The sequence below is a fragment of the Fundulus heteroclitus genome, chromosome 16, assembly GCF_011125445.2.
Source record: "Fundulus heteroclitus isolate FHET01 chromosome 16, MU-UCD_Fhet_4.1, whole genome shotgun sequence".
Classification (NCBI taxonomy): Eukaryota; Metazoa; Chordata; class Actinopteri; order Cyprinodontiformes; family Fundulidae; genus Fundulus; species Fundulus heteroclitus.
In genome coordinates this window covers 13,094,349-13,117,498 of record NC_046376.1, presented here as the reverse complement: position 1 = coordinate 13,117,498, position 23,150 = coordinate 13,094,349, and the positions used below count along the sequence as shown (strand labels likewise).

At 39.5% G+C, this 23,150-nt stretch overlaps 3 protein-coding genes across 3 annotated transcripts in view; 2 read left to right on the top strand and 1 right to left on the bottom strand.

The window, feature by feature from the left end:
* Positions 1–535: 535 nt before the first annotated feature.
* On the top strand, positions 536–3,824 carry ccdc43 (coiled-coil domain containing 43). The gene is made up of 5 exons (XM_012871966.3): positions 536–739; positions 1,221–1,314; positions 2,625–2,760; positions 2,950–3,005; positions 3,141–3,824. Exons 1-5 carry the CDS (start codon positions 566–568, stop codon positions 3,326–3,328), a joined length of 648 nt encoding a protein of 215 aa, XP_012727420.2. The 5' UTR covers positions 536–565; the 3' UTR covers positions 3,329–3,824.
* On the bottom strand, positions 3,820–9,713 carry moto (minamoto). Its single transcript, XM_021321251.2, has 8 exons — positions 9,552–9,713; positions 9,139–9,240; positions 8,198–8,346; positions 7,911–8,012; positions 5,749–7,213; positions 5,503–5,637; positions 4,940–5,114; positions 3,820–4,857 (listed from the first exon to the last, which is right to left on the bottom strand). Exons 2-8 carry the CDS (start codon positions 9,199–9,201, stop codon positions 4,673–4,675), a joined length of 2,274 nt encoding a protein of 757 aa, XP_021176926.2. The 5' UTR covers positions 9,202–9,240; positions 9,552–9,713; the 3' UTR covers positions 3,820–4,672.
* A 9,497-nt stretch (positions 9,714–19,210) lies between these two features.
* Positions 19,211–23,150, top strand: part of LOC105932732 (myosin, light chain kinase 5) — a 44,064-nt gene continuing 40,124 nt past the window's right edge. Inside the window, exon 1 of the mRNA XM_036147824.1 lies at positions 19,211–19,302. The gene's annotated coding sequence lies outside the window, so the exon portion shown is untranslated. The remainder of the gene's footprint in view (positions 19,303–23,150) is intronic.

The window sequence follows — 23,150 nt, the reverse complement described above, 5'->3', positions numbered from 1 at the left end:
AAAAGTCCAACTCTTTTTGTGCTACTGTGTGGAAAATGTAAAAATGGTAATAATTCAATGCAAAAGCTTTCAAATTGTTTCAAGAGCACACAATGTAAAGTACTATACTCTGTCATATTCAGAAAACATAAAATATGTCAAAGAATAAAAACATAACGAAACCAGAAAAATAGCTCCAGAAACTTGCAAACTTTTGATCAAGAACGCCCAGATTACAGAAAAGGTATTGCTTCAAAGAAGAAAAGGAAATAAACCAGGAGTGATATTGCCCAAGGTACTTTACATTAATTACTAGAGGGAGTTGAAATCTATTTTAAATGTAATCATTATTGAAAAAACATGACTTTCTTGTCAAAAGTCTGAAATTTAATTAAAAAAAACAGCTAATGTAAAATAAAGGAAGATAGTTTAATTTACCTGCATCGTATAGTTTACTGTCGTTTGCATATGCGTAAAAATAATAATCGAGTTTATCCTGTCCTTCGATCATACAGTCGGTTATGTGTTTTTAAACAGGCACTGAGTTAGGGCAGCCGTTGGAAACGAAGGACCTCACAGCGCCAAGATGGCGGCGCCCGTGAGCGATGCCGGGGAGTTTGAAAGCTGGCTCAACGACCGACTGGACTCGTTAGAAGTTGACCGTGAGGTGTACGGCGCATACATTTTAGGAATCCTAAAGGAGGAGGAGAGCGACGAGGAGAAAGAAGACGCGCTTCAGGGAATCTTGGCCGCTTTTCTGGTGAATATTCAAGCGGCGCGTCTCGCTCGTTTGCCGGGATCATCTTCACATCTGCTTCTGTCCGTCTTCCCACCCCCCCCTGTCGGGTGGTCCCACGTCCTAAAGTGCTGGTGTTGGTCGAGTTTGTCACCGGTAACTTTAGCGATGTGCCCTGATCCACCTTCTGGTTAACGCGGCCAGAGATGAGTTGTACTAACCTGCCAGCCTGGCTGAACCCCACCCAGTAGTTGCGTTAGCTAACTGAAAGTGTAATTCTGTGTTAACTAAATGCTGACATTAAGTTAACACGGATTTAAAATTAACTGTCTTTGTTCTGGATTCAGAGTGGTGGTCGTTTGATAATTTCCCCCACCCGAGTTGAAGTCCATTTAAATCCCTGATGGAACAATTCACATAACAATTTTCTCGATCAAAAGGCTGTATCCGTTTAATTAATGCATTATTATCTAATGACCACTTTTTTTCTATCTCTTTTGTTTAGGACGAAGATGCCATAGAGGAGGTCTGCAAGCAGATTATCAATGAGTGGAAGGAGTGTTGTGACCGACTGGCTGCCAGACGAAACACCGATGACGGTAGCTAAAGGGATTGATCATAAATCATATTTCAACGAATCTGTTAAAAGTAATCACTTGTTGGATGGATTATCCGGTGTTCCACATGACATCATAATGTGAGGGTTAAATAAAAAACACAGAGAGCTGCACAATCTCAGGGAAACGTGGAAATGTAATATCTATGAATTTTAAGGTGATTATTGTTTTGTAAAGTCTTTACAATTTTTCTCACCACTCTGAACTTTAGCGCTGTAGTCACTGAAACTAATATCTGTTGTAGACATAAATGGCAAAAAAAAAAAAGTTAATGCAATTAGACATATTGTCTGGGAACCTAAAAGTTTTTTCAAATTATTTCATCTTTTACCTTTTTGTTCTGTCATTTTTTTTTTTTTTTTCATAGTAGGTATTTACCTGTGACATCATCCAGGGAAGACAGATCACCCGCTATTACCACATAACATAGAAAGGATTCCTGAATCAGTGTGTGCTTCTGTGCTTTTCCTTGTCTTTGCTCTGGCAGATGACCGTTCACACTGAGCCTGGTTCTGGTTCTGCTGGAGGTTTTTCCTTCCCATTAAAGGGGAGTTTTCCTCTCCACTGTCGCTTCATGCTTGCCCAATATGAGGGATTGCTGCAAAGCTATCAACAATGTAGACGACTGTCCACTGTGGCTCTACAGAGTGAATGCTGCTTGTCAAGAATCCATGCGACCTGCTGGGTTTCCTAAGATATGAAAGAAACATTTTGACCAACCTGTATAATTTAATTAAATTTAACTTTGGAAAGTCCCTTGAGATGATATGTATCATGAATTGGTGCTTTATAAATAAAATAGAATTGAATTAAAAGGAAAATTATACAGCCACCCCAGCAGTACTTTGCAAATGGGATATTGTGGATACTGATGGTGCCATGGCAATTGGGATTTAATGTTTGGTTTTAGAGAAAAATGTCATCTGATTGCAAGAAAATTGGCCTGATTGCCTGTCAAAACCAATTAATACCAAGGATTAATTGGTCTTCAAAATGTAGTTTTCTGAAATGAATCAACCCCCTATAGCTTGGTCTGTCTGGAGGATTTTGGTCATTTAACCTCCCAATTTTTGATATGTGTAATAGCAGCTCCCTGTTGTGTCAGCAGAGTCTGATTTCTATAAACCCACTAAATGAAACCTCCGGGCAAAAAGAGCCACAGGTGGCTGTGGAGCTGCACATACTCTGTCCTCAGGGGATGATAAAGATTCTTGAACTACTTTAAGGACAGTTACTGAACCAAAGCGCTGCGTTTTATCTCACCGTGACTTGTTTTGTCTCCCGTTTCTTAGCTGAGGTGCAGGCCATAGCCAGCATGATAGAAAAACAGGCCCAGATCGTCGTGAAACAGAAGGAGCCGTCCCAGGAGTCCAAGAAGAGGAAAGAGGCCCTTCTCGCTCAATACGCCAATGTGACGGATGAAGAGGAATATCCTTGATGGTGACCATGACAGTAGGGCCACCGCTCACTTTGTGTGACGTGTTTGTCTCTCATTGTCATTCATGACTGTCCCATTTATGCCTATGAGCATATCACGAAAAGAGGGGAGGCAAAATGTTTTTCTTTCATCCAGAGCAGTCGGATTTCAGATGTGAACCCTTTCCTTGACAAAAGCACTGAAGCAGAAGGGGAGCCAGCGGCTGGAGTGGATCTTCCTGGAAGTGAATCCAAATGTATCCTTCATGACCGTTCACTTATTTTAAATCCCGTGATATTTCATTACTCGTATGACCTCCACGGTGGTCATACGTAGGTAGTTTATGGTGAGGTGAATTTTCTAAGTGGTGGTCCTTCACTGTTGCCGTCAGCCCTGTTCAGGAACACCAACGTGGAAGAGGTGCTCAACAGGCAGAAGCAAAAGCGTGACCAGGCTCGAGAAGATGCGCAGAAGAAAAAGGAAGGGGACAAAATGCAGCGGGAGAAGGACAAACTAGCCAAGCAAGACAGAAAAGAGAAAGAGAAGAAACGTACACAGAAAGGTGAACGTAAAAGATAAGAGTTTAAGAAGAGGGGGATGCTTTTTGGTCAAAAAAAGTGTTTTTTTGCAAGAAAACTAAAGAACAAGTGAAATCTAGCAATGTGTTCTTCTCTTTACAACTGAACCTCATGTTTAAGTCGTGTTTGTCAGATGCTTGGTAACGCTTTTCTCATTTGTGAGAAACACTGGACGTGCAGAGCTGAAATTCACACATCTACACTTACATTTGGTATGACAGCTGTATCGCACCGCTGCTGGCCCGTCTCCAGTCGTTTCTCAGGGCCAGCCTCTGAGAAATTCTGGATATTTCTCCACAACCTTCAACAGCAAGTTGTCGGCTTTTTTTTTTTTTTTTTTTCCCCTCCTGCATCAGGTTTTGGTTTTACCGTCTATGCATTTTGACAGCGAGTAAGAACAATATGTGCTAACCTCAAATGTGTAACTTTCAAAATTCAAATGTTTTGAGGTGTCTTTTTAAAAGTATTAATAAAAAAAAAGAAGTTTTCCCAGAAAAGTGTGTTTATTTTATAATTTAGAAAACAGAACATGAATAAAAACATTCACAAATGCAGAAGTTAAATACAGACGCCTTGAAAAAAGTCACACTTCAACTAGTATTTTGCTAACAATGTGATCTCTAGAGCTGCATTTAAATGTTTAAGATTTTAACAATCTTACCGAGTAAAACTGGCCGATTACAAAAAGGTAACACCAACATGTAACGTTTGAAATACTAGAACAGTTCAACCTTTGAAACCAAAATTTAAATTTTTATACATAACACTTATCTAATGAGCAAAACACCTTGAACACTTTGGAGAACTCTTATTTCACTGATACTTTTCTCGCTTTTTTTAATAAGTAGTGTAATTAAAATACTTAAATACATTGAGTCTTAATATGGTTCCAATATTTAAAATCACACTAAACAAAAAAAGAATATCAAGGCTCTTATTTCAACATAACTGAAAAGAATTTAGTGTTAATTTTAAAATACTGGCTAAGTGATCCAATAGTGTGGAATTCATAAAACCGAGGTTTTACTATATTCCAATAAATAAAACGAAGAGTTCATTGGCATCTTCTAAATAAATAAAGTCTTTGAATGAAATTGATGGAACAAGATTTGTGTTGATCTGGAGAGGACACTAATTGCATAAATGTAAGTAGTTGCAAATTGTAAATTGCATTTTATGCAATTCCAGGGCAAAAAAGGTCAATGGTGAAAAATCGGATATCTTCAGGCTTCAAGCTGCAGATCTCATTTATGATCCATTTTTTTTCCCATTAAAATGTTATACACTCATTTAATACCACAGAATTATCTGTTTCTATGACCTTATTAAAATCTCTCTATTGTATCTAGATAATCGATGCGCCCAGTAAAGGAGCGTAGTCTCTCTCGGGGCATGTGGGCTCATACATGTCGTTGTCCTGAGTCTTGATGGGTATGGGCAGCGTTATTTGAAGGGCGCACCACAGAGCGGTGCGCAGCCTCTTGGTGGTAGCAGCCAGGTCCTTCAGCGCCATGACCATCAACAGGTTATCTTCAAAAGAAGAAGCCAGTTGGGAACTATGAGCATCTTTTAAAAGAGGAGGTAAAAGCACCGTGCAGCTGAGAATACTTACCTCTGTCCTCAATGAAATCCGTTCCCTGCTGCAGCTGTTTCGTCACGTTTCCACTGTCCTTGCATCTGGTCTGGGCGACGCAGACGGCCATGTGGTGCCTTTTCAGCGCCGCCTGGATGTTGACATGCAGGGGGACGCCACAGAGATACTCCATTCTATCGAAAAGGCTTGGCACCTACGTTATTACAAAAAAAGATATTCACTCGCCGGTCTTTAAAATCCAGGTATAAACAAGTAAAAACAACAGCACTTACTGATTTATAAGCTTTTGTCCCTTTAAAAGCAACATTTAATACAAAATATTTAAAAAACAGCATATATTAACTTATTACTAGGCTACAATTAAATTTTAGGTAAAAAAAAAAAAGTAAAACAGCAATAGTAATTTGCATGTCATAGCAGTGGTTGCAGGATTTGAAAAAAATAAACTAAAGAAAGACAATGTTGGATTTTCTGTTTAATAATCAGCTACCATTTGCCTTCCTGTTGCCATGAGACAAATAAATAACAAGACTGCCACTACAAAGCTCACCTGCAGGTGGCAGTGTTGAGTCAAATATTACCTTTGCTTGCTCCTTCATCTGATTAACGATGAGGTAGTCAACTCTTGTGGGTCTTGGTGGCGTTTTGGGGGGTTTGTTGTTGCTCGTCACGGGGGTCCTTCTCCCAGGAAACGCTTTTTTCAGGAGGACCTCCATCTAAAATGAGACAAAATAAAGAAATACAACATTAGAATAATCCTGAGGGCAAATTAAAATGTCAGGATGAGCTGCCTTTTTAATGACATCTTCCGAAAAAAATAATCCTACCTTTTTTCTCTCCTTCTCCAAACTCCTACATTGCTCGTAACACTCATCCAGGTAGAAGTGGAAGTGGAAAGCGGCGCTTCCCTGATTCATCATAGGTGAAGCCGTCACAGCTGAGGCCATGCCATGATAGGTGCTCTCCCCTCTGTGGCTCTTCGGGTCGCTGATGAAGGGGTTGAACGCTGCGGCGTCTTTAGCGGGCCCCGTGCCGTTCACGTCCCCGCGGGGGCCGCGTTTTTCACAGGGCAGTATGTACCTGGGGCTCAGGTTTGAGTTTAAGGCCATGCTGGAGTATCTCATGAGGTCATTTAGAGAATACGGCAGAGGTGTGAACTGCTGGACATTCCCGGCGCTGATCATGATGTTTTCTCCGTCACGTCTCGGGGACTGCACGTTGCCCTGGAAATCCAGGTATGGATTCTGTGAGAAGGGTTGTTTGTCTCTTTCTGGCATGCGGGTATTGGTCTGCTGCCTCCTAGCGAAGCCTTCCTCTGCAAAAGCAGGCATTTGCGCCATCTTGTTTTCTTTCTCCATTTGAGGCTTGATCTTTTTCTGGCTCTGCCTGGGATACGCTTTTGAAAACTGGTTGACGCTTAGATTATGATTCTCTGCGTGCGTCATCGTCTTGCTCAGGCGTTGATTTGGGAAGCTCAGGTGTGCCGAGAGCGCCTTTGGCTTCTGAAGGTACTCCATGTGCTCAGAGGTGAACTCGGGAAGATCCTGGAAGTCATCAAGTTTAAAGTTTTGTTTTCTCGCTTCTCCGATCCTTCCGTTCCGCGTCGGGTCCAAGTGGCCAAACAGCTCCTTTGCAGGATCGCTGAATTTCCTACGCGGCTGAGCCGGCCCTTCTCTGAGCGTGTCCGTCGCCGGCCTGCGCGTGCTTGAAAAGTCTCCGAAACAGCCGCCGTCACGATCGGCCGGCATGAACGACTGGAAACTGCTGACCAGCTGGTTCACGTCCTCCGGTGCGCCGCTCTCGTTAAAGAACGGGTTTCCGCTCTTCTGGCTGTAGGCGTCTTCACGCAAGTCATCAAGGTGCAACTGGCGCGCCTCGTTTGGAGGTCTGAAGACGTCACTGTGAGCGGGGAGGTTTTTCAAAGGCGCGTCGTTCCCTCTGAGGTCGTACGGCGGCATGCCGACGTGTTCGTACTGTTGCATCTGTGAGAGGTCGGCGGTCACTTTGCTGGGCAACGGCAGACCTGGCGGCAGCTTCTGAGGACGGACGGAACAAGTGCCTCCGTTCGGTGAAGTCAAAGACCACTGCTGGTTGCTGGCTAGGCCGCTGAACAGCTGACACAGATCATTAACCTCTTTGTCTCCTGGCTGCTGTGCTTTCCCGAAGGTCTCATGGGGCAGATGGTTTGAAATGAAGGAAGGGTTGCTGAATGGTTCAGGCTCTGGCGGAAAATACGGCGACAACTCCTCTTCCAGTGTCTTTGGAGACCAGATGAGGTGGTATGTAGGCAGGCTTAAGGAAGATCATTGAAATGATTCATTATCAGCGTTTATGGAACATGTGACTAATTTACTTAACACTATCACACAGGCAGATGTTAGGGCTGAGCGATATGGATTAAAAAATATATCTCCGATTTTACCATACCAAATCCAATAAATCGATTTTTTTCCTTTTTTATTTCATAAAAAGAAATTAAAGACATTATTTTAAAACCTTGCTTTTTATGTCAAGCATTTCGTTAGGGAGTTGACCTGAATAAAAAAAGTGCAACTAAAAATAAGCTGTGAAACATGCTTGTAAAACAAGATGGCAGCCGTGCCATTATAAACAATGAAAATACTGTATAACAAAACATTTGCTGCTAGTGGTATTACACATTGAGCTAAGAACAGGCTTCACTGCACTTGTGAACATCAAACTAAGTAAAAAAAAAAAAAAGTAAATAAGTAAATGAAGTACCTCGTATTATGGTAAAAAAAAGTTTCCACTTAACAATATTTTGACAATACATTTGCCTAAACATATATTCAGCATCACATGAGTGTATTGGAAAAATAAAATCCAGATTTTCCAAAAATGAAATCTTAAAGAATTGTAAATTCGAATGAATCGATTAATTCGATTTATCGCCCAGCCCTAGCAGATGTCCCAACCCATACGGCCATCTATATAAACCCAGTATAAACACATGAAAACACTGAAGTACCTTTCACTGTAGACGCAATCCTGGGAATCTGCTTCGCCCAAAATATTAGAAACAAGACCCTGCAGATCTGCCTCGCCATCACAGTTGGCATCAGTCGGTTTCCTTCAATGGAAATTAAATTCTGACGTCAAGAGTGCATTTTGTGTTCATTAATCATCTTTTTATTTAAACTAAATTTCTACGCAGCACTTTACCTCCGCAAAAACAACTGAAAAGTAACCTCAGTCCAACAATGACATGAACTACGCACTTAATAATAATAATAATAATAATAATAATAATAATACCTGTTTTTAATGGCAGACTTGTCAAAGCCGAGTTCATACTGATCATTTTGAGACCAGGACACATCCATATGCTCCAAACGGGATGCAACGGGGTTGGGAATGAAGGGGACTGGCATGCAACCACTGTTATCCATCACATTATCTCCTGACTAAGAGAGACAGAGAGAGAGAGAGAGAGAGATTCAACAACAGCGCTACTTTCCTCCTTCCACGTGAACTGGAATTACAAATCAGAAGGGTCAGAAACGTTTTTGCACCTGGTGTAAACACGTTTGACCCGATGCTGACCACGCTTCTTCCACTTCTAGTGTGAATTTGGCGTTTCGTGGCTTCAGCGTTTTTCATTTTTTAAATAACCCATTAAAGGAATAAGAAATTCTGATATGAAAATGTTAAAAATGCACAGGTGCGCATTATAAAAGGTACCTGACTAATTTAAAAATGTGTGGGGAATTTGTTGTGCAGCTCTTTGCAATGCTGCTGGATTTTACTCTGGCTGGCCACCCCTGATTAATTTACATGTAATATGTTTCACTTTTTGAATTGAATGGCTGGGGGATGGGAGAAGGTGCACCTCTCTAAAAATAAGAATACAAGTTGATTGGAGCAGTTTAATTTTTTTAAGGGGGAATAGGTAAAATAAAACTTACGTTGCTGCTATTTGTAGATTATCTCAGGGTTGATTAATCACATTAAAAAAAATTAATGATTTTAAAAAAAGCCCAAGAAAATACACTAAAATTGCTTTTCTGAAGAATGTCGAGGAAAACAATGTTTCGTAGGCACTTTATAATCGGAAAATTAGCATATCTATAAAGAAGTATCCACTTCTTTTGGTTGAAATAGTTTTAAACTGCTTTAAACCAATTAAATCCTATATTGGGAGATATGTTGTGTAAAAACTACGACGGACTGTATAAAAAGTCGGAATTTTAACTTACCTGACGCTGACTTGTTTGGAAGAGAGAATTTCCCAAAGTGGTCTGATGCCCGTCAAACGCCATTTTGAATTCCGGTCGATTCCTCAGCACTTCATTACAGCCCTAGCAACACACACGTAGCTCACTGTCAATGCCAAATGTAACCACCCATAGTAATTCAAATTACCTGGTTAAAAAAAATAACAACTTCTAACATTACTGTATTTCAAAAGCAGCGAAACAAATCTCTATTTTTTGCTTAAATGTTACTAAGACTGACTTCGCTTCAGCTAGCTTCCTGACGTTAACAACGGGTTTCCTCGCGTTTCTACGCTGGTGCGCGTCAAATTTAGCCGAGTCGCGAGAACCGTCGAGCACCAATAACACATTTCCGAAGTACGTTATTACGAAAGCTGGACTTTTAAGAGTTTTACCGTTTGCTTCAGACATCAACGCATGACTCCCAGGAGCCCAGGCGATACCCAACCTCTGCCGGAGCGGAGACGATTCGATACTTTGACGACATGAACGCGCATTGGCTGGAAGGAGGCGAAGTCTTCATTTAGTCCAATTGTCAAAAAGCAGCAGATTTGACAGCGTGGCAACATCTGTTCTCAACCCCTCCCCCCATTTTTTTTTTTTTTTTTTTTTAGAAGAGACGCAGGTGTCATTTAATGTCCGCCTGCACTTTATGCGTTGTTTCGTGAATATGTTTTTAATTATGATTTTTGGCTTAGACGTGTGGCTTACAAAAAGTGTTTCTGGCTTGAATTAAAAGCATACTTGTGGGTTTTATTTGCATGTTCTGTCACGCTGGTTACTCTGAGGGTTTAATGGGGGGTAAAACAGAGACCAAATGGAAAAAGAAAATTAGTTTATTTCAGGGGTTCCCAAACTTGTTAGCCTGCTACTCCCCAAAATAACAGCGCCAGAAACCGGGGGGCTTATTTTTTCGGGTTTTAGAAATTATGAGAAGAAAGTCATAGTCAAGTTATTCCCCCTGTGTTAAAACGAGGAGTCTTGAGCATCTTGTAAAGTTTTACTTCGGTATCAGTTTCACAAATAAAGAAATACTAAATATTTTTTAGCAAATCTGCATCAAATTATTATTGTCAGGATTTTGAAACGATTGTGCAAATGACCTATTTTATTCTCGTAATACCAGGAGTTTATTCTAGTATATGACTTTATTCTCATAATGTTATTTATTCTTGTACACCTAATATTGTGACTTTATTCTCGGATCTTCCCAGACATGTAATCTACGGCCATTGGAGGTTAAAGCAAACTAATTATTGTCCACAGAGGAGTAAACTGCCACAAAAATCTCAGAAATGTTTAGATTACTTTCAAATTTCTGCAAGAAAAAAACTGTTCTGATGTCAAAAACAGCTAAATTTTCCAAAAAAAATGTTTTTCCATGAACATAAGCACATATTTACTATATCAAAAAAAGGTATATTTCTGACATTGTAAAGTCAGAAATTTTGGATCATCTTGCAACCCCCAGACGGTGTCTCATGAACCCCTGGGGGGTCCTGAACCCCACTTTGGGAACCCCTGGTTTAATCCACCTCTTTACTCCCTTCACTAATTGGCCCATATAAACACAGCATGGGTAGCCTGTACAAATGCAATATTAGATTGTTGTTGGACTCATCTCTGTGAAAAACAGAGGTAGAAACAGACAAAAAATCAGAATCATTCATATAGCACTTTTCAACACAAGAGGATCTGATAGTGCTTTGCATTCTGAAACCACACCTGCTTTAAAACAAAAAAAAATGACATAAATTAATATGAATATAACACATTTTATAAAAATGTGTTAGTCTAATTAAAAAAAAATAAGTTAAAAGACCTTTCATTAAAAAAAAAAAAAATGAGTTCAACCCATATCACACCAATACAGCACTAATCTCACTACCCCTCAAAACAAACAAAGATCCTACTCATTGCTCCAGATACACACCTTGACCAATAGCCAATATTAAAATAATCAGCAAAGTTTAATTGCCCGCATTGGTTCACTTATCTCATCTCTTATTCACCCAGACCAAACAGGATTTATTAAAGGCAGACACTCTTCTGACAACACACATGGATTTTCAACCTTATACATCTATCCCACCAAAGTAACCATAAAACAACCATCATATCATTAGATGCTGAAAAAAAACATTTGACAAAGTAAATTGAACATTTCTTAATTTATTCAATGGATCAAAACATTTTACAACAAACCCAAAGCAGCAATTATAACAAACAACTTAATTTTGACAAATTTTACACTTCACAGAGATACTAGACAAGGATACCCACTATCACTTTCATTATTTGCACTTTTCATCGAACCATCCATCAAAACATTAATATTGAAGGCATTCATACCAAGAATATAATACACAAAATTAGTTTATATGCAGATGATGTAATACTGTTCCTACAAAACCCCAAAAAATCAATTAAAGAACTCATCCAAGTCATTAATACATATTCAAAAATTTCAGACTACACAATAAATTGGAGACACCAATTTTCACTCATCACAGATCCTTCACCTACCACCATCTATTGGCTAGATTACACACTTAGGCATACAGGTCTCCCCCAAGCTGCTAGCATGTTCCACCTGAATTTTACCTTTCAACTGAAAAAAATAAAAGCTGATTTGCAATGATGGATGATAGTACCCCTTTCAGTTGTAGGACACATTAACACCATTAAGATGATGATATAACCAAAACGTAACTATTTATTTTCTGTGACTCCTACTCAAGCTACAGCAGCCTTTTTCACCACTCTGGACACAATTATAACATCTTTTTACCGGAAAAATAAAGATAAGATAAGATAGACTTTATTGATCTCACAGTGGAGAAATTTTAGTCAAAACCTTGACTAAAACAACACTAAGACAGTCAAAACTTCAAGGCGGCCTAGAAGCACCAAATTTCCACCACTACTACTTAACTAACCGATTACAATACCTCATCAAATGGACACACTCACTTTCCCCCATGGCTGGGCATCAAACAATCTGACTGCAAAGACATGTTAACAAAAGACTTACTATTCATTAGCAACACAATTAGACATCACAGCTGTTTTAAAAACCAAGCAATCACAGCAACTCAGACAGCTTGGTAGAAGAGCAATAAAATAAAAAACTCTACATTTTCACCCACAACTCAATTACCCAGTTGGAATTATCCGGACTTCACCGCAAATAAATCATCCCTGTCTGGAACTAAATGCAAGGAAAAAGCACCACATACCTTCACCACATCTTTGACAAGCATAACGTCTTAACATTTCAAAGCTCATTGATAAATACAACATTGACAGGAAACAATGTCTTCAATATAATCAATTAAAACAATCCATCAAAACAAAAGTAGACATCAATAACTTTCACCTGGGAGAACCATTAGTATTAGACAGCATCAATAAAATCGCAAAACAAGTGGGGAAAAGACCTTAATATCCACACAGATAATACATTTTGGAACAGTGGCTGCCCCAACATTTTCACTGTGACCAACAATACCAATAAACGGTTAATACAATATTAAATTATTCATAGAACTCACCTTACACAGCACAGGATGCACGCCATGGGACTCACAGAATCAGACACTTGCACGCTCTGTATACTCAACACACCTGACGACCACCTCCACACATTCTGGCTCTGTCCACCAATACAAAATACAAAATTTCTGGAAAGAAATAATCATCAAACTTTCTCAAATTTCTGGCCACAACACCCCACTATCCCGTTCCATCTGTGTACTTGGTAATCTTGAAGAATTGAACATAAGTTCCAAACAAACCCAAAAACCAGTCGCCAAGAAAACAATACTGCTTAACTGGAAAAACAGAAAAAGAACCAGTACATCACAAAAAATCAATTTGAATATTTCTATAAAATATATTCTGTAATTATAAACAACCTTTCATTGCTGGGGAGTTTATGCCACTGAGGAAACAAAGACCAGGGAGGGGAGAGGGAAAATGGGATCCCCCCCCACTTCCTCTCAAAATATATGTGGCCCTAGATTCATCACAACAACCATCCATCCATCCATCCATCCATCCATCCATCCATCCATCCATCCATCCATTTTCTGTCACGTTTATTTGTCATGGGGTCGCGAGGGGTGCTGGTGACTATCTCCATCACAACAACTAATATTGGAGAACTGCCAAAATGAAGATAATGATTATTATTTATTTGTGTTTATTTGTGTTTGTTTATCTGTCTCTCCTCTGTTATCCATTCATTTTTTAACACGTCTATCCCTGGTGCCTATCTCCAGCTGTCAGTGGGCGAGAGGCGGGGTACAGCCTGGACAGGTCGCCAGTCTATCGCAAGGCTCTCTTCTGTTATTCATTCTCTTATTTAATAAATATTATTATTATTAGGTTGCACAGTGGCGCAGTGGGTAGCACTGTTGCCTTGCAGCAAGAAGGTCCTGGGTTCAAGTCAGCCCTGGGTCTTTCTGCATGGAGTTTGCATGTTCTCCCTGTGCATGTGTGGGTTCTCTCCAGGCACTCCAGCTTCCTCCCACAGTCCAAAAACATGATTGTTAGGTTAATTGGCCTCTCTAAATTGTCCTTAGGTGTGTGTGTGTGTGAATGGTTGTTTGTCCTGTTTCTCTCTGTGTTGCCCTGCTACAGACTGGCGACCTGTCCAGGGTGTACCCCGCCTCTTGCCCAATGAACGCTGGAAATAGGCACCAGCAACCCCCACGACCTCATGAGGGATTAAGCGGATCAGAAAATGGATTATTATTTTATAGATTAATACCTTTGTTTGTTAGCATGCAATGTTAAAAGAAGAAAAGAAAAGAAAAGATAAAGCTCTTTGATATAGAAAAGTCTTCAGCATTAAATGAAATATGGAAACAAATGGAAGGAAGATAGAGCTGGGGAAATGTAGTCTCTCCAGGTAACTCTCATTCCACTTTGTCACAATACAACCGCAAACCTTAATGTATTTTATTTGGGATTTTTGCAGTGGACATAAACTAGTGAATAATTGGGAAGTTGAAAGAAATTGTGCATGTTTTATATTTTTTGAGACTAATAAAGATCTGAAACATGTGGCATGCATATGTAATCAGACCCCCTGTGCCAATGCTTTGACTCAATCTTGACCTTGCAGTTACAGTTGCAAGTCTTTTGGTGTATGCCTCTTTATGTTTGCTCATCTAAAGATTAAACTTTCTTCCCATTCTTTTGTAAAATAGTTCCAGCCCAGTCAGATTTTTAGGGAAGATCTGTAAACTTTTATTTTGAAATCTTAACAAAAAATATATAGATTTAGGTCTAGGCTACTGTAATACACATATATTTTTTGATCTGAACCATTCCACTGTAGCCCTGGCTGTACATTAAGGGTCACTGTTCAGCTGCAAAGGGGGCCTCCACCTATATAGTCTTAAATCTTTTGCTGCCTCTATGGGTTTTCTTCCAGAAATGCCCTGTGTCAGTATCCATCTCACTTTAAACTATTTACAGTTTTCTTTTCCTTGCTGAAGCAAAAGCATCCCCAAAGCATGATGCTGCCACCATGTGAGCATGGTGTGGTCAGTGGATTATTTTCCTGTCACACATAGCATTTTGAATATAGGCCAAAACGTTTGACTTTAGGCTAGGCAGAGCATCTTCTTCCGTCTTTTTGCTTTGCACGGTACATAGTTTGTGGAAAGCTGCAGAGGGGGATTAAATTTTTTCTCTCAAATATTCCACAATCTCACCACTCTTCCATACAGGCTAGATTTGTGTAGTATAGGAACAACATATAGTGGTGCTGTACACAAGCTCTGGATCTCTGAAGCTCCTACAAAAGTTACCATATGCATCCCGGCTGCTTTTCTAATTAATGTTCTCCTTGCTCAGCCTGTCAGATTAAGTGGGCAGTCATGTCTTGGTAGGTTTTGTGCCAATACTCTATTTTTGGATAATGGTAGAAAAGTAGTATGTGATATGTTCAAAGCTTGAGACATTGTTTCATAACCCAACCCTCCTTTAAATGCATCCACAATTTTATTCCTGATCTGTCTGCTGTGTTCCTTGATCTTCATGATGCTTTTTGTTCACTAATGTTTACTGACAAACCTCTGAGGTATTTAAAGAACAGCTGTGTTATTATTGAGAAGAAAAATGACTACTTTCTACTAAGTTGTAATTAAAATACTTTTGAGTTTGTTTCACTTGATTTTATTGTGGGGTGAAAGAGTAAAAGGGGTTGACTCCAAATGAATGCCAATTTTGTGGTTTTTATTTAAATTTTGAAATCCATTAATTATTTTCCTGCCTCCTCACAGTTTCGCATTGTGTTGGTCCGTCACATTAAATTCTGATAAAATACACTAATGCTTGTGGTTATAATATGACTAAATATGAAAAGGCTTAAAGGTTAGGGTGTAGATTATTTTACAATAATCTATACCCAGTCTATATTTCAATATTCAGGTAAAGCTCCAGCCCAAGTGCTGTAGGGTTCTTTCTGTTTTTATTTTAATTTACATTTTACACATCATTATTATATCAAACCACAAGTGTCTAATGTCAGAATATAGAATTTTATTGTTCTAGTTCAACCAGTTTGTGAAATGGCAATGAGATTTGAATGACTAATTCATGCTATTTAGTAGTTCCAGTTACAGAAATCAGAAAAATTACATCTATACGTAAATATAAATATCAGTTTGCTTCCTGTATACAAACCCTATTTTTATTTTCCCACATATATACATGAAATGTGTGATATGTGTAAATCACAATAAAGATTTGTGGACTTATTTTGCATCCTTTGGCAATCTCGTAGCCGTCCTCTTGTACAACTGTTAAATTGCTAGTTGAAACACACTGAGTATTGGAGGCCAGTAAGTCTCAGTCAGTGTGTGAAACCAATGGAGCCAAAACCAAGCAGGACCTTTTATTCAACAAATCAGCGTTCAACAACACATCATTATCAGGAGTGCTGCAGAAAAGAGAGGGTGCAGTTGGAAGGCCACATAAATCGGTACAGGGGCCACAAATGGCCTGCGGGATACACTTTGGGCATGCCTGAGTCATGGGAGAAAATATCATTTGCAGTTGTGATTAGCACTTCTTTCTGTTGCCAGAAAATGAATGCTTTGTATAAATTTTAAGTAAGGATCTTTTTAATAAGAAAAAGGATCCCCATTGCAGAAAACATTTGTGAATTATTTGCAGTCAGGTTAAATCGTATATGACTAGTTGAAAACACTTAGTTTATTGACTATTTGGGTACTATTCTCTAATTTTATTTAGGAGTTTCAGCCACTATTGGTGACATGATGATGCAAAAAGTCCCAATTTAACAAGGATTGCAGTTTCTAAAAGCTAACGGGCCTGCTGGCATGTACAGAGTTAGCCTCTAGGTGGAGCCAACTCTCTCCCACCTGGTGGTGGAGCAACCGCTTCTACCAGCTGTATATAAGTATAGTAGCTGACCATGTTATTTCACAGCGCCATACAGAGAGGTATTTATATTTATTTATTCATTTATATCACTCTGCTATGTCAAACCCCAGGCCTTAAAAATATTGCGTGATCAATTTCTTTAGTGCTCTAGCTCTTTTCCAGTTATCTGCATAAACATAATTTTCCTCAGCTTTCAGACATACAAATGTTACCATAATGTCCAGCATTTCCAAAATAAATAACTAAATAAAAGTGTCACTTGCAAATACATGTATTTTAAATACCAAACTTCTATGCCATTTAAAAACCCACATGACAGAGAATTACAATGACTGAAATGTCTGCCATTTTGGTAGAGTTGCTTGAATGCAGCGTGTCCTGATTTAGCTCTTGTTTACCACAAATACTGCATGCAACAAATGCATTTCTAATATAGGCTAAGCCGCAACATGAAGTGGAGCTGGAACACATGCGGTTAACAACAGAAGTCACTTTTGCTGTTGGGGATCAGCCACAGTTTGCAAACACAGCTGTACATTTTGGGTACATGTATGAAACAGCGGGGGTCTTCGCTGTAATGCGGTACCGCGCGCGAGCTATTTTTAGAAACACAACGTCACGATGACGTCACATCACGTGGTACGCAGTAGGGCAACCTTGCATAGTCCGCCGCTGTTTCGCTGTTAAAGAGACGTGCGTTAGCCTAGGTTTTACTCGGTAAACGACTGCTTTTTCCAAATCTAAGACCATGGTTTTTAAACATTGTTGCTATGGAACGTGCAACAGCGACTCGAGTTACGCTGATCGGCCGCATATGAAGGATGTTTTCTTCAAGACTGCCAAGGAGAAATGTGTGCGCTTGGTACACCGGGGCGGTCGGCCTACACAACAGTTCAACCCGGAAAAAGTTACCAAATTCAAGTACATATGTAGCAAGCATTTTGTCGGAGGAAAGGGCACAGCCGAAGAACATCCTGACCCAATTCCAGCGACATCAAGTCAAGGTAAGAGTATTTTGGTGGCCGACATGTTAATAATGAAGCGCCTGCTACCATGATAGCATATAGGCTGTCATGGTAGCAGGCGCTAACATGATAGCCTGCTACCAGGATAGCTTACTCAAAAACATTTCAAATGAGACAAACATTAAACATATACCCATTCCTGGACGGTGATTGCAAACAACAACAACAAAAAAAACGGCCGACGCTGCCATGATCACCGCGCAGGAAAAAAAAAACAAAGCTTACCGTTCGATCAACTCGGCCAGTTTTCCAGTCTTTTTAAACCCTCGAACCTCAAGCCATCGTTTGAGCTGAAGGTTGGTGTGTTCTTCGACAGATCGACCAGTAATCCGTGTGCCTGGGACATCGTCTTGGGAAAGTTTAACGGCTGTAAAGTCGGCCAGATCGCTGTTTCTGTTGCGCTTGTAATAGCTGGGTTATCCGTGCTTTCTCTCCTGTATGCCCTACCTAAGCGGCAAAAGGGGCGTTGCTCTTGAGACGGTGACGTCACGTGCGCGGTACCGCATTTGCATTTGGCCCTAGACGGGGTTTTCTCCCCATGCATTAGACAAGTATGTGAACATCAACTCCTTAAGGTTCTGGGTAATTCCTGAGCAATCTGATTGGCTTGCAGGACAGGAGGTCCCAGCTTGTTGCAAAAGAATGTACTGGGTTCTTAACTCCTTTTAGGTGGGGGTTGAATTTGTTATGGCTTATTGTTCATATTCAAGAGTAATTTTAGGGTAGTTTCTCAGAATTAGCTTTTATTGAAAAGCATGATTTTTCTCAATTTACCTTTAAGTATACAGGGTACATTGAATGTTTCCAGATTGCTGAGTAAGGGCTTAAAAAAAGGAAAGAAGGGCTTAGTTTTATAGTGCCGAGGATATTTGAGAGACACCACATTTATTTTAATAAAGCCCAACAGCAAGTGTAACCAAAGTGCTGTACAAAAATAAGAAAGACAAAGTATGAGATAAAACTAAAGCTAAATATTAACATACACAGTCTCACTTCTTTTTACTGGAACATTTCAGCTAACTTGAACATTTAAATTGGGAGAGTGTGTCTGGTACATTCACGCAATTGCACAGCATCATTCTGTAAATTGACTGCTATCTGTGTTTTTTGACTTGCACATTTACATTTTATCAGATGCTAAGGACTATTTGCACACCTTTTATCTCCTCAGGAAGAGTTGTTCAGTACATTCAACTTGAATATTTAATTTTTTTTATTTATCCGAATATGCCTTATCCTCAATTAACACTTGCACATTATATTTTCCCCCTTCTGATAAGTTTTTCTCTTCTGTTGCACAGCTTAACTCTACATTTTAATTTAAACCCAATTTGTTTGTTTCTTCATAGTGTGTTTTTTTTTTTTTTTTTCTTTGCATTTGCGAGTCTTCTATATGAATGCTCAGTGAATTCTGAGCCGGTGTTTCGCCCCCCCCCCCCCCCCCCCCCCCCCCCCCCCCCCCCCCCCCCCCCCCCCCCAAAAAAAAAACAAATGCAATAGTCTTGGTTGCAGCAGAGCTGGAAATGCAAATGGTTGGACGTAATCTCTGTACAGGCTTTTCAGAAACCGAACCCGGGTTTTCCCACCTCTGCACAATTCAGCAGCGCCATCCGCGGAAGAATCCACTCCACCTGATTAATTGGAGAGTAACCAAACGACCAAAACCCATCAGAGGGAAGGCTGTTCCAAACAGGAGGAGGTAAAGTCAGTCACTGTCATCTCTTACAATCTCCAGCTTTTGCAGAAACCTTTTTTATTTTTTTTTACAACCTTATTATTTTTTACACCGCTTCAAAATGAGACCAATGCCTTGTTAAATTACCGCTCAACTACACAATAAAAACAATTACGAGGAGCATACTTTAATTAGCAGTAGTGGGTTAGTGTGGATTGGAACCTCCCCAGGAACAATGTTAGGAAATTCTTTACATGGCAACAGGAATTAAGTCAAAATTTCCTTACAAGACAGAGAGTTAATGCAGTTTTCTGTCTGGTTAATGCTAGGTGAGCCATCAGCTAGCTTAGCGTTAGCTATCCTATCACTTCACCCAGATTTAGAGATGACATAAATCTGTCTTAGTTTTTTTTTTTATTGTTTTTTTTTTTTAGATAGTTTAGTCTTACTGCAACGCCAATAATGAGGCCAAGTCCACTCTGATATTTAGTGTGATTAGAAAATATAAACAGTGACCATTTTACTTCCGTGATTAACTGGCGTCACCGTGCAGAGCGCCCCCTGCTGGTTTCCCTGTTATCACCCAGAGTAAAATGATCATATCGCAAAACGTTTTATTGGGAGTTTGACATTTTGATGTGCAACTTTAAAATGATTGTATAAAAAAAACGCTATTGTATAAGTATTTTTCTGCATTGGTTTATGGTCCGACAACTTTAATTTTTAATAGTCAGATGATGAGAGGACTGTTGCGTTCAAACAAGACAATCACACCCACTGATGAAACAAGACCACATTTGTCTTTTTAAAGCTAACCTTTTCAGGTGCCAATAAAAAACAAACGGCGCTTAATCCATCTCTCTTGACGTAGGAGCTTGATACTGAAAGTGAGTCAGAGGCAGTGTCAGCATGTAGGGACAGTGTGGCAGAGGTTGTGAATGAAATCTAAAATGTATCCTCAAATCCACATTTCTTTCGAGTGTATTCTAGTCACGTTTGTGAACTCCATGAACAACATTACTGATTTGAAAGTATTTCCTAGAACACAATTAAACTGAGCTTTAATTTGCTTTGGCCAGTATAAAAATGTTATGCTTATTTAATTTTAACTTGCCATTTGTTGTTTTGAAAGCCCTATCACTAAATCAGGATATAAAAAGGAAAAATATCCCCTTAATTCACTCTTTGTGGATTTCAAAATTGCACATGTTCATTGGATAAAGTTAATAATATTCTAATTTTTAAACATGCAGCTGAGTGTCATCACTACTTGACACAATGGCATGTTGTTTTATGAATAAAACTAATTCAAGACCTGAACCACAAACAGTAAAACACATCCCATTAGTTTTCTTATCTTAGCCAAATGAGTTTAAATCAGGGTGATGCCTGTTTGGACTAGTTGGATGACGAATCTATCTCTAAAATAGTGATTGAATCCAGTTTCCTGAAACTGGAAAAGCAGCTCATCTACAGTGAGACCCATTATCGGTCGCCAAGTCACTAAGGATGATGTTTATGAATGCGGTGGAAGGGTTGAATATACAACAGTGCCTGGCTGGATCACAATTGTAAACTCATGCACAAAACAAATGTCATATAAATCATGTTTGTGGTAAGAATACGCTGCTTCCTGAATTTCCCAATTAAGAAAACAGGCAAACCATATGATAAAACCTCAACAGTGTGCGTCTGTTGATGTGTGGAACTTGGTACGGCCTGCACAAGCTTAAAAGACTGAATAAGATTTAAAAAAAAATCCTGAGCAAGCACCTCATCAGGGGAACACATATGAATATTGGAAGTCACCAACAATTAAAATGTTATATTTAGGCACAATATTAGCCAAAAAGTCTTTCTTAAATTTTGTTTGTCGGTAAATTATCACAGGAGTAGTTAGGAACGACCCAGATAGATTGGATGAGTTCAAACCGGTATGTGGGCTTGTTTGCAGTGAAAGTTACCACTTCAAAAGTAAAAGTAGGAGGAGTAATCAGAGGAGATTACTTTGAAGGAAGTAAAGGTTATCCAAACAAACACACAAAAGAGCAGATACCTGATAATTCTAGTAAAAATCTATTCTAAAAAGGTACTCTTTATATAACATAATCATTTAGTCGCTAAACATACCAATGAAGTTGTGATTCTTTGCGATCGTACTTTTGCATTTTAGCGCTGTAGTGCATGTTTTTTTCTCTCTAAATATTAATGTCAAGTTCTCTCGTATTGCAACACTTCCCTTAAACTCTAGACTTCAGTCTAAGGATTGTATCTGTCCACCTTCCTGCTGTGACTAACTGGGATGCCTTCTGTCTCATCTTCAGGTAATAGATGCTTCCCCCGTCCACAATCCAAGCCTGAGTGAACAGACGACAGACATGTTTTTTTTTTTTTTTTTTTAGAATAGAAACTTCCTTGAAAGGTTACTGCAGAAAGACTACATGTGGGTTACAATAACCAATCACCAAAACGTGGGAGAATACGCTCCAGAATGTTTTTATGTGGACCTTCAGCCTAAATTATATTAGTTCTTTGCTTCATGTGATATAGTTTGATAGTCATGCGTTATGTGTTCATTCGGCTCTCTTTCTTTTTAACGAGCGGCCGGGCCGGAGAGTTTCAACCAACTTCTTCTGAACGTGTTCTATTCATCTAAGCAATCTGCCGGGGCCGATTAAAAGCTTTGTGCCACGTCTTATTAGGAATCCCGTCTGTCATAAAGTGTAGCGCTGGACGACAGCGGTGGCTTGTTTTTGTACTCTGCCGCCTTTTCTGGAAGAGACCGTTGCTAAATAACCAGCTCAGTGCCTTTTAGAAAATAAACCCAATGTGTCTGAGTGGCACTTTTGATGAGGTATCTATCTATCTATCTATCTATCTATCTATCTATCTATCTATCTATCTATCTATCTATCTATCTATCTATCTATCTATCTATCTATCTATCTATCTATCTATCTATCTATCTATCTATCTACAAAAACTGAACTAAAAATAAGTAAAATTTTCTTAAAATGAGTGTGTGTCCTGGATTTGAGCAGGTAAATAAGATGATTTGCCAATGGAATGAGAGTTTTGCAATTAAAATAGGAACAGCTCATCTTCAACATCTTATTTCAAGTGCAGGATGTCTAATAGTCTTATTTTAGGAGTCAAAATACTCGTTCCATTGGCAGATAATATAATTTACCTGCTCAGATCAAGGACAAAAACACAAATTTTAAGAACATTTTAGTTGTTTTTAGGTTCATTTTTGCAGTGTATCTATCAGCCTTTGATTCTGACAAGGAAATGGCATTTACATGCAACAGTTCGATGCCATCTACCTTGCCCGTATGACTGGTGCTACGCCACTCTGTTATCACTAATCATCAACAATGCCGTCTCTGTGAGTTCAGCCTCTCTTTTTTTTTTTTTTTTTTTTTCTGTAAATGTTTGATTTAGGAATTCTGGCCCACGCAAACTAACACAAGCCCCTCGCCGCGCGCTATTCTGTGTGATCACTGATGTGGAATTTGGGAAGCTGGGATTGGGGAGCTGGAAAACCGTGGTTCTGCTCCTCTCAGTGGGCTTTGGCTTGTGTCACTGTTTAACGCACAACTCGCCTCATTAGGGCTGGTATTTCAGGTTTGTCAGTAGTTAATTGCACATTGTCCGATCATCCCTTTTTGTCATAATTGTAACCCTAGTGATTCAGGATGGTCGGGTTAATTTGATCTCCTGGAAAACACACTCGTTAGTGGGTTGACTACCTCTACAGCAAAAAAACAAACCCACCAAACAGTAGTCCCCTCTAAGAAATGATCCTGTTGCGTAGAAGCCGATGGGTCGGTTGCCTTGGAAAGGCCTCCTTTTGTGTGCAGGGATACGCG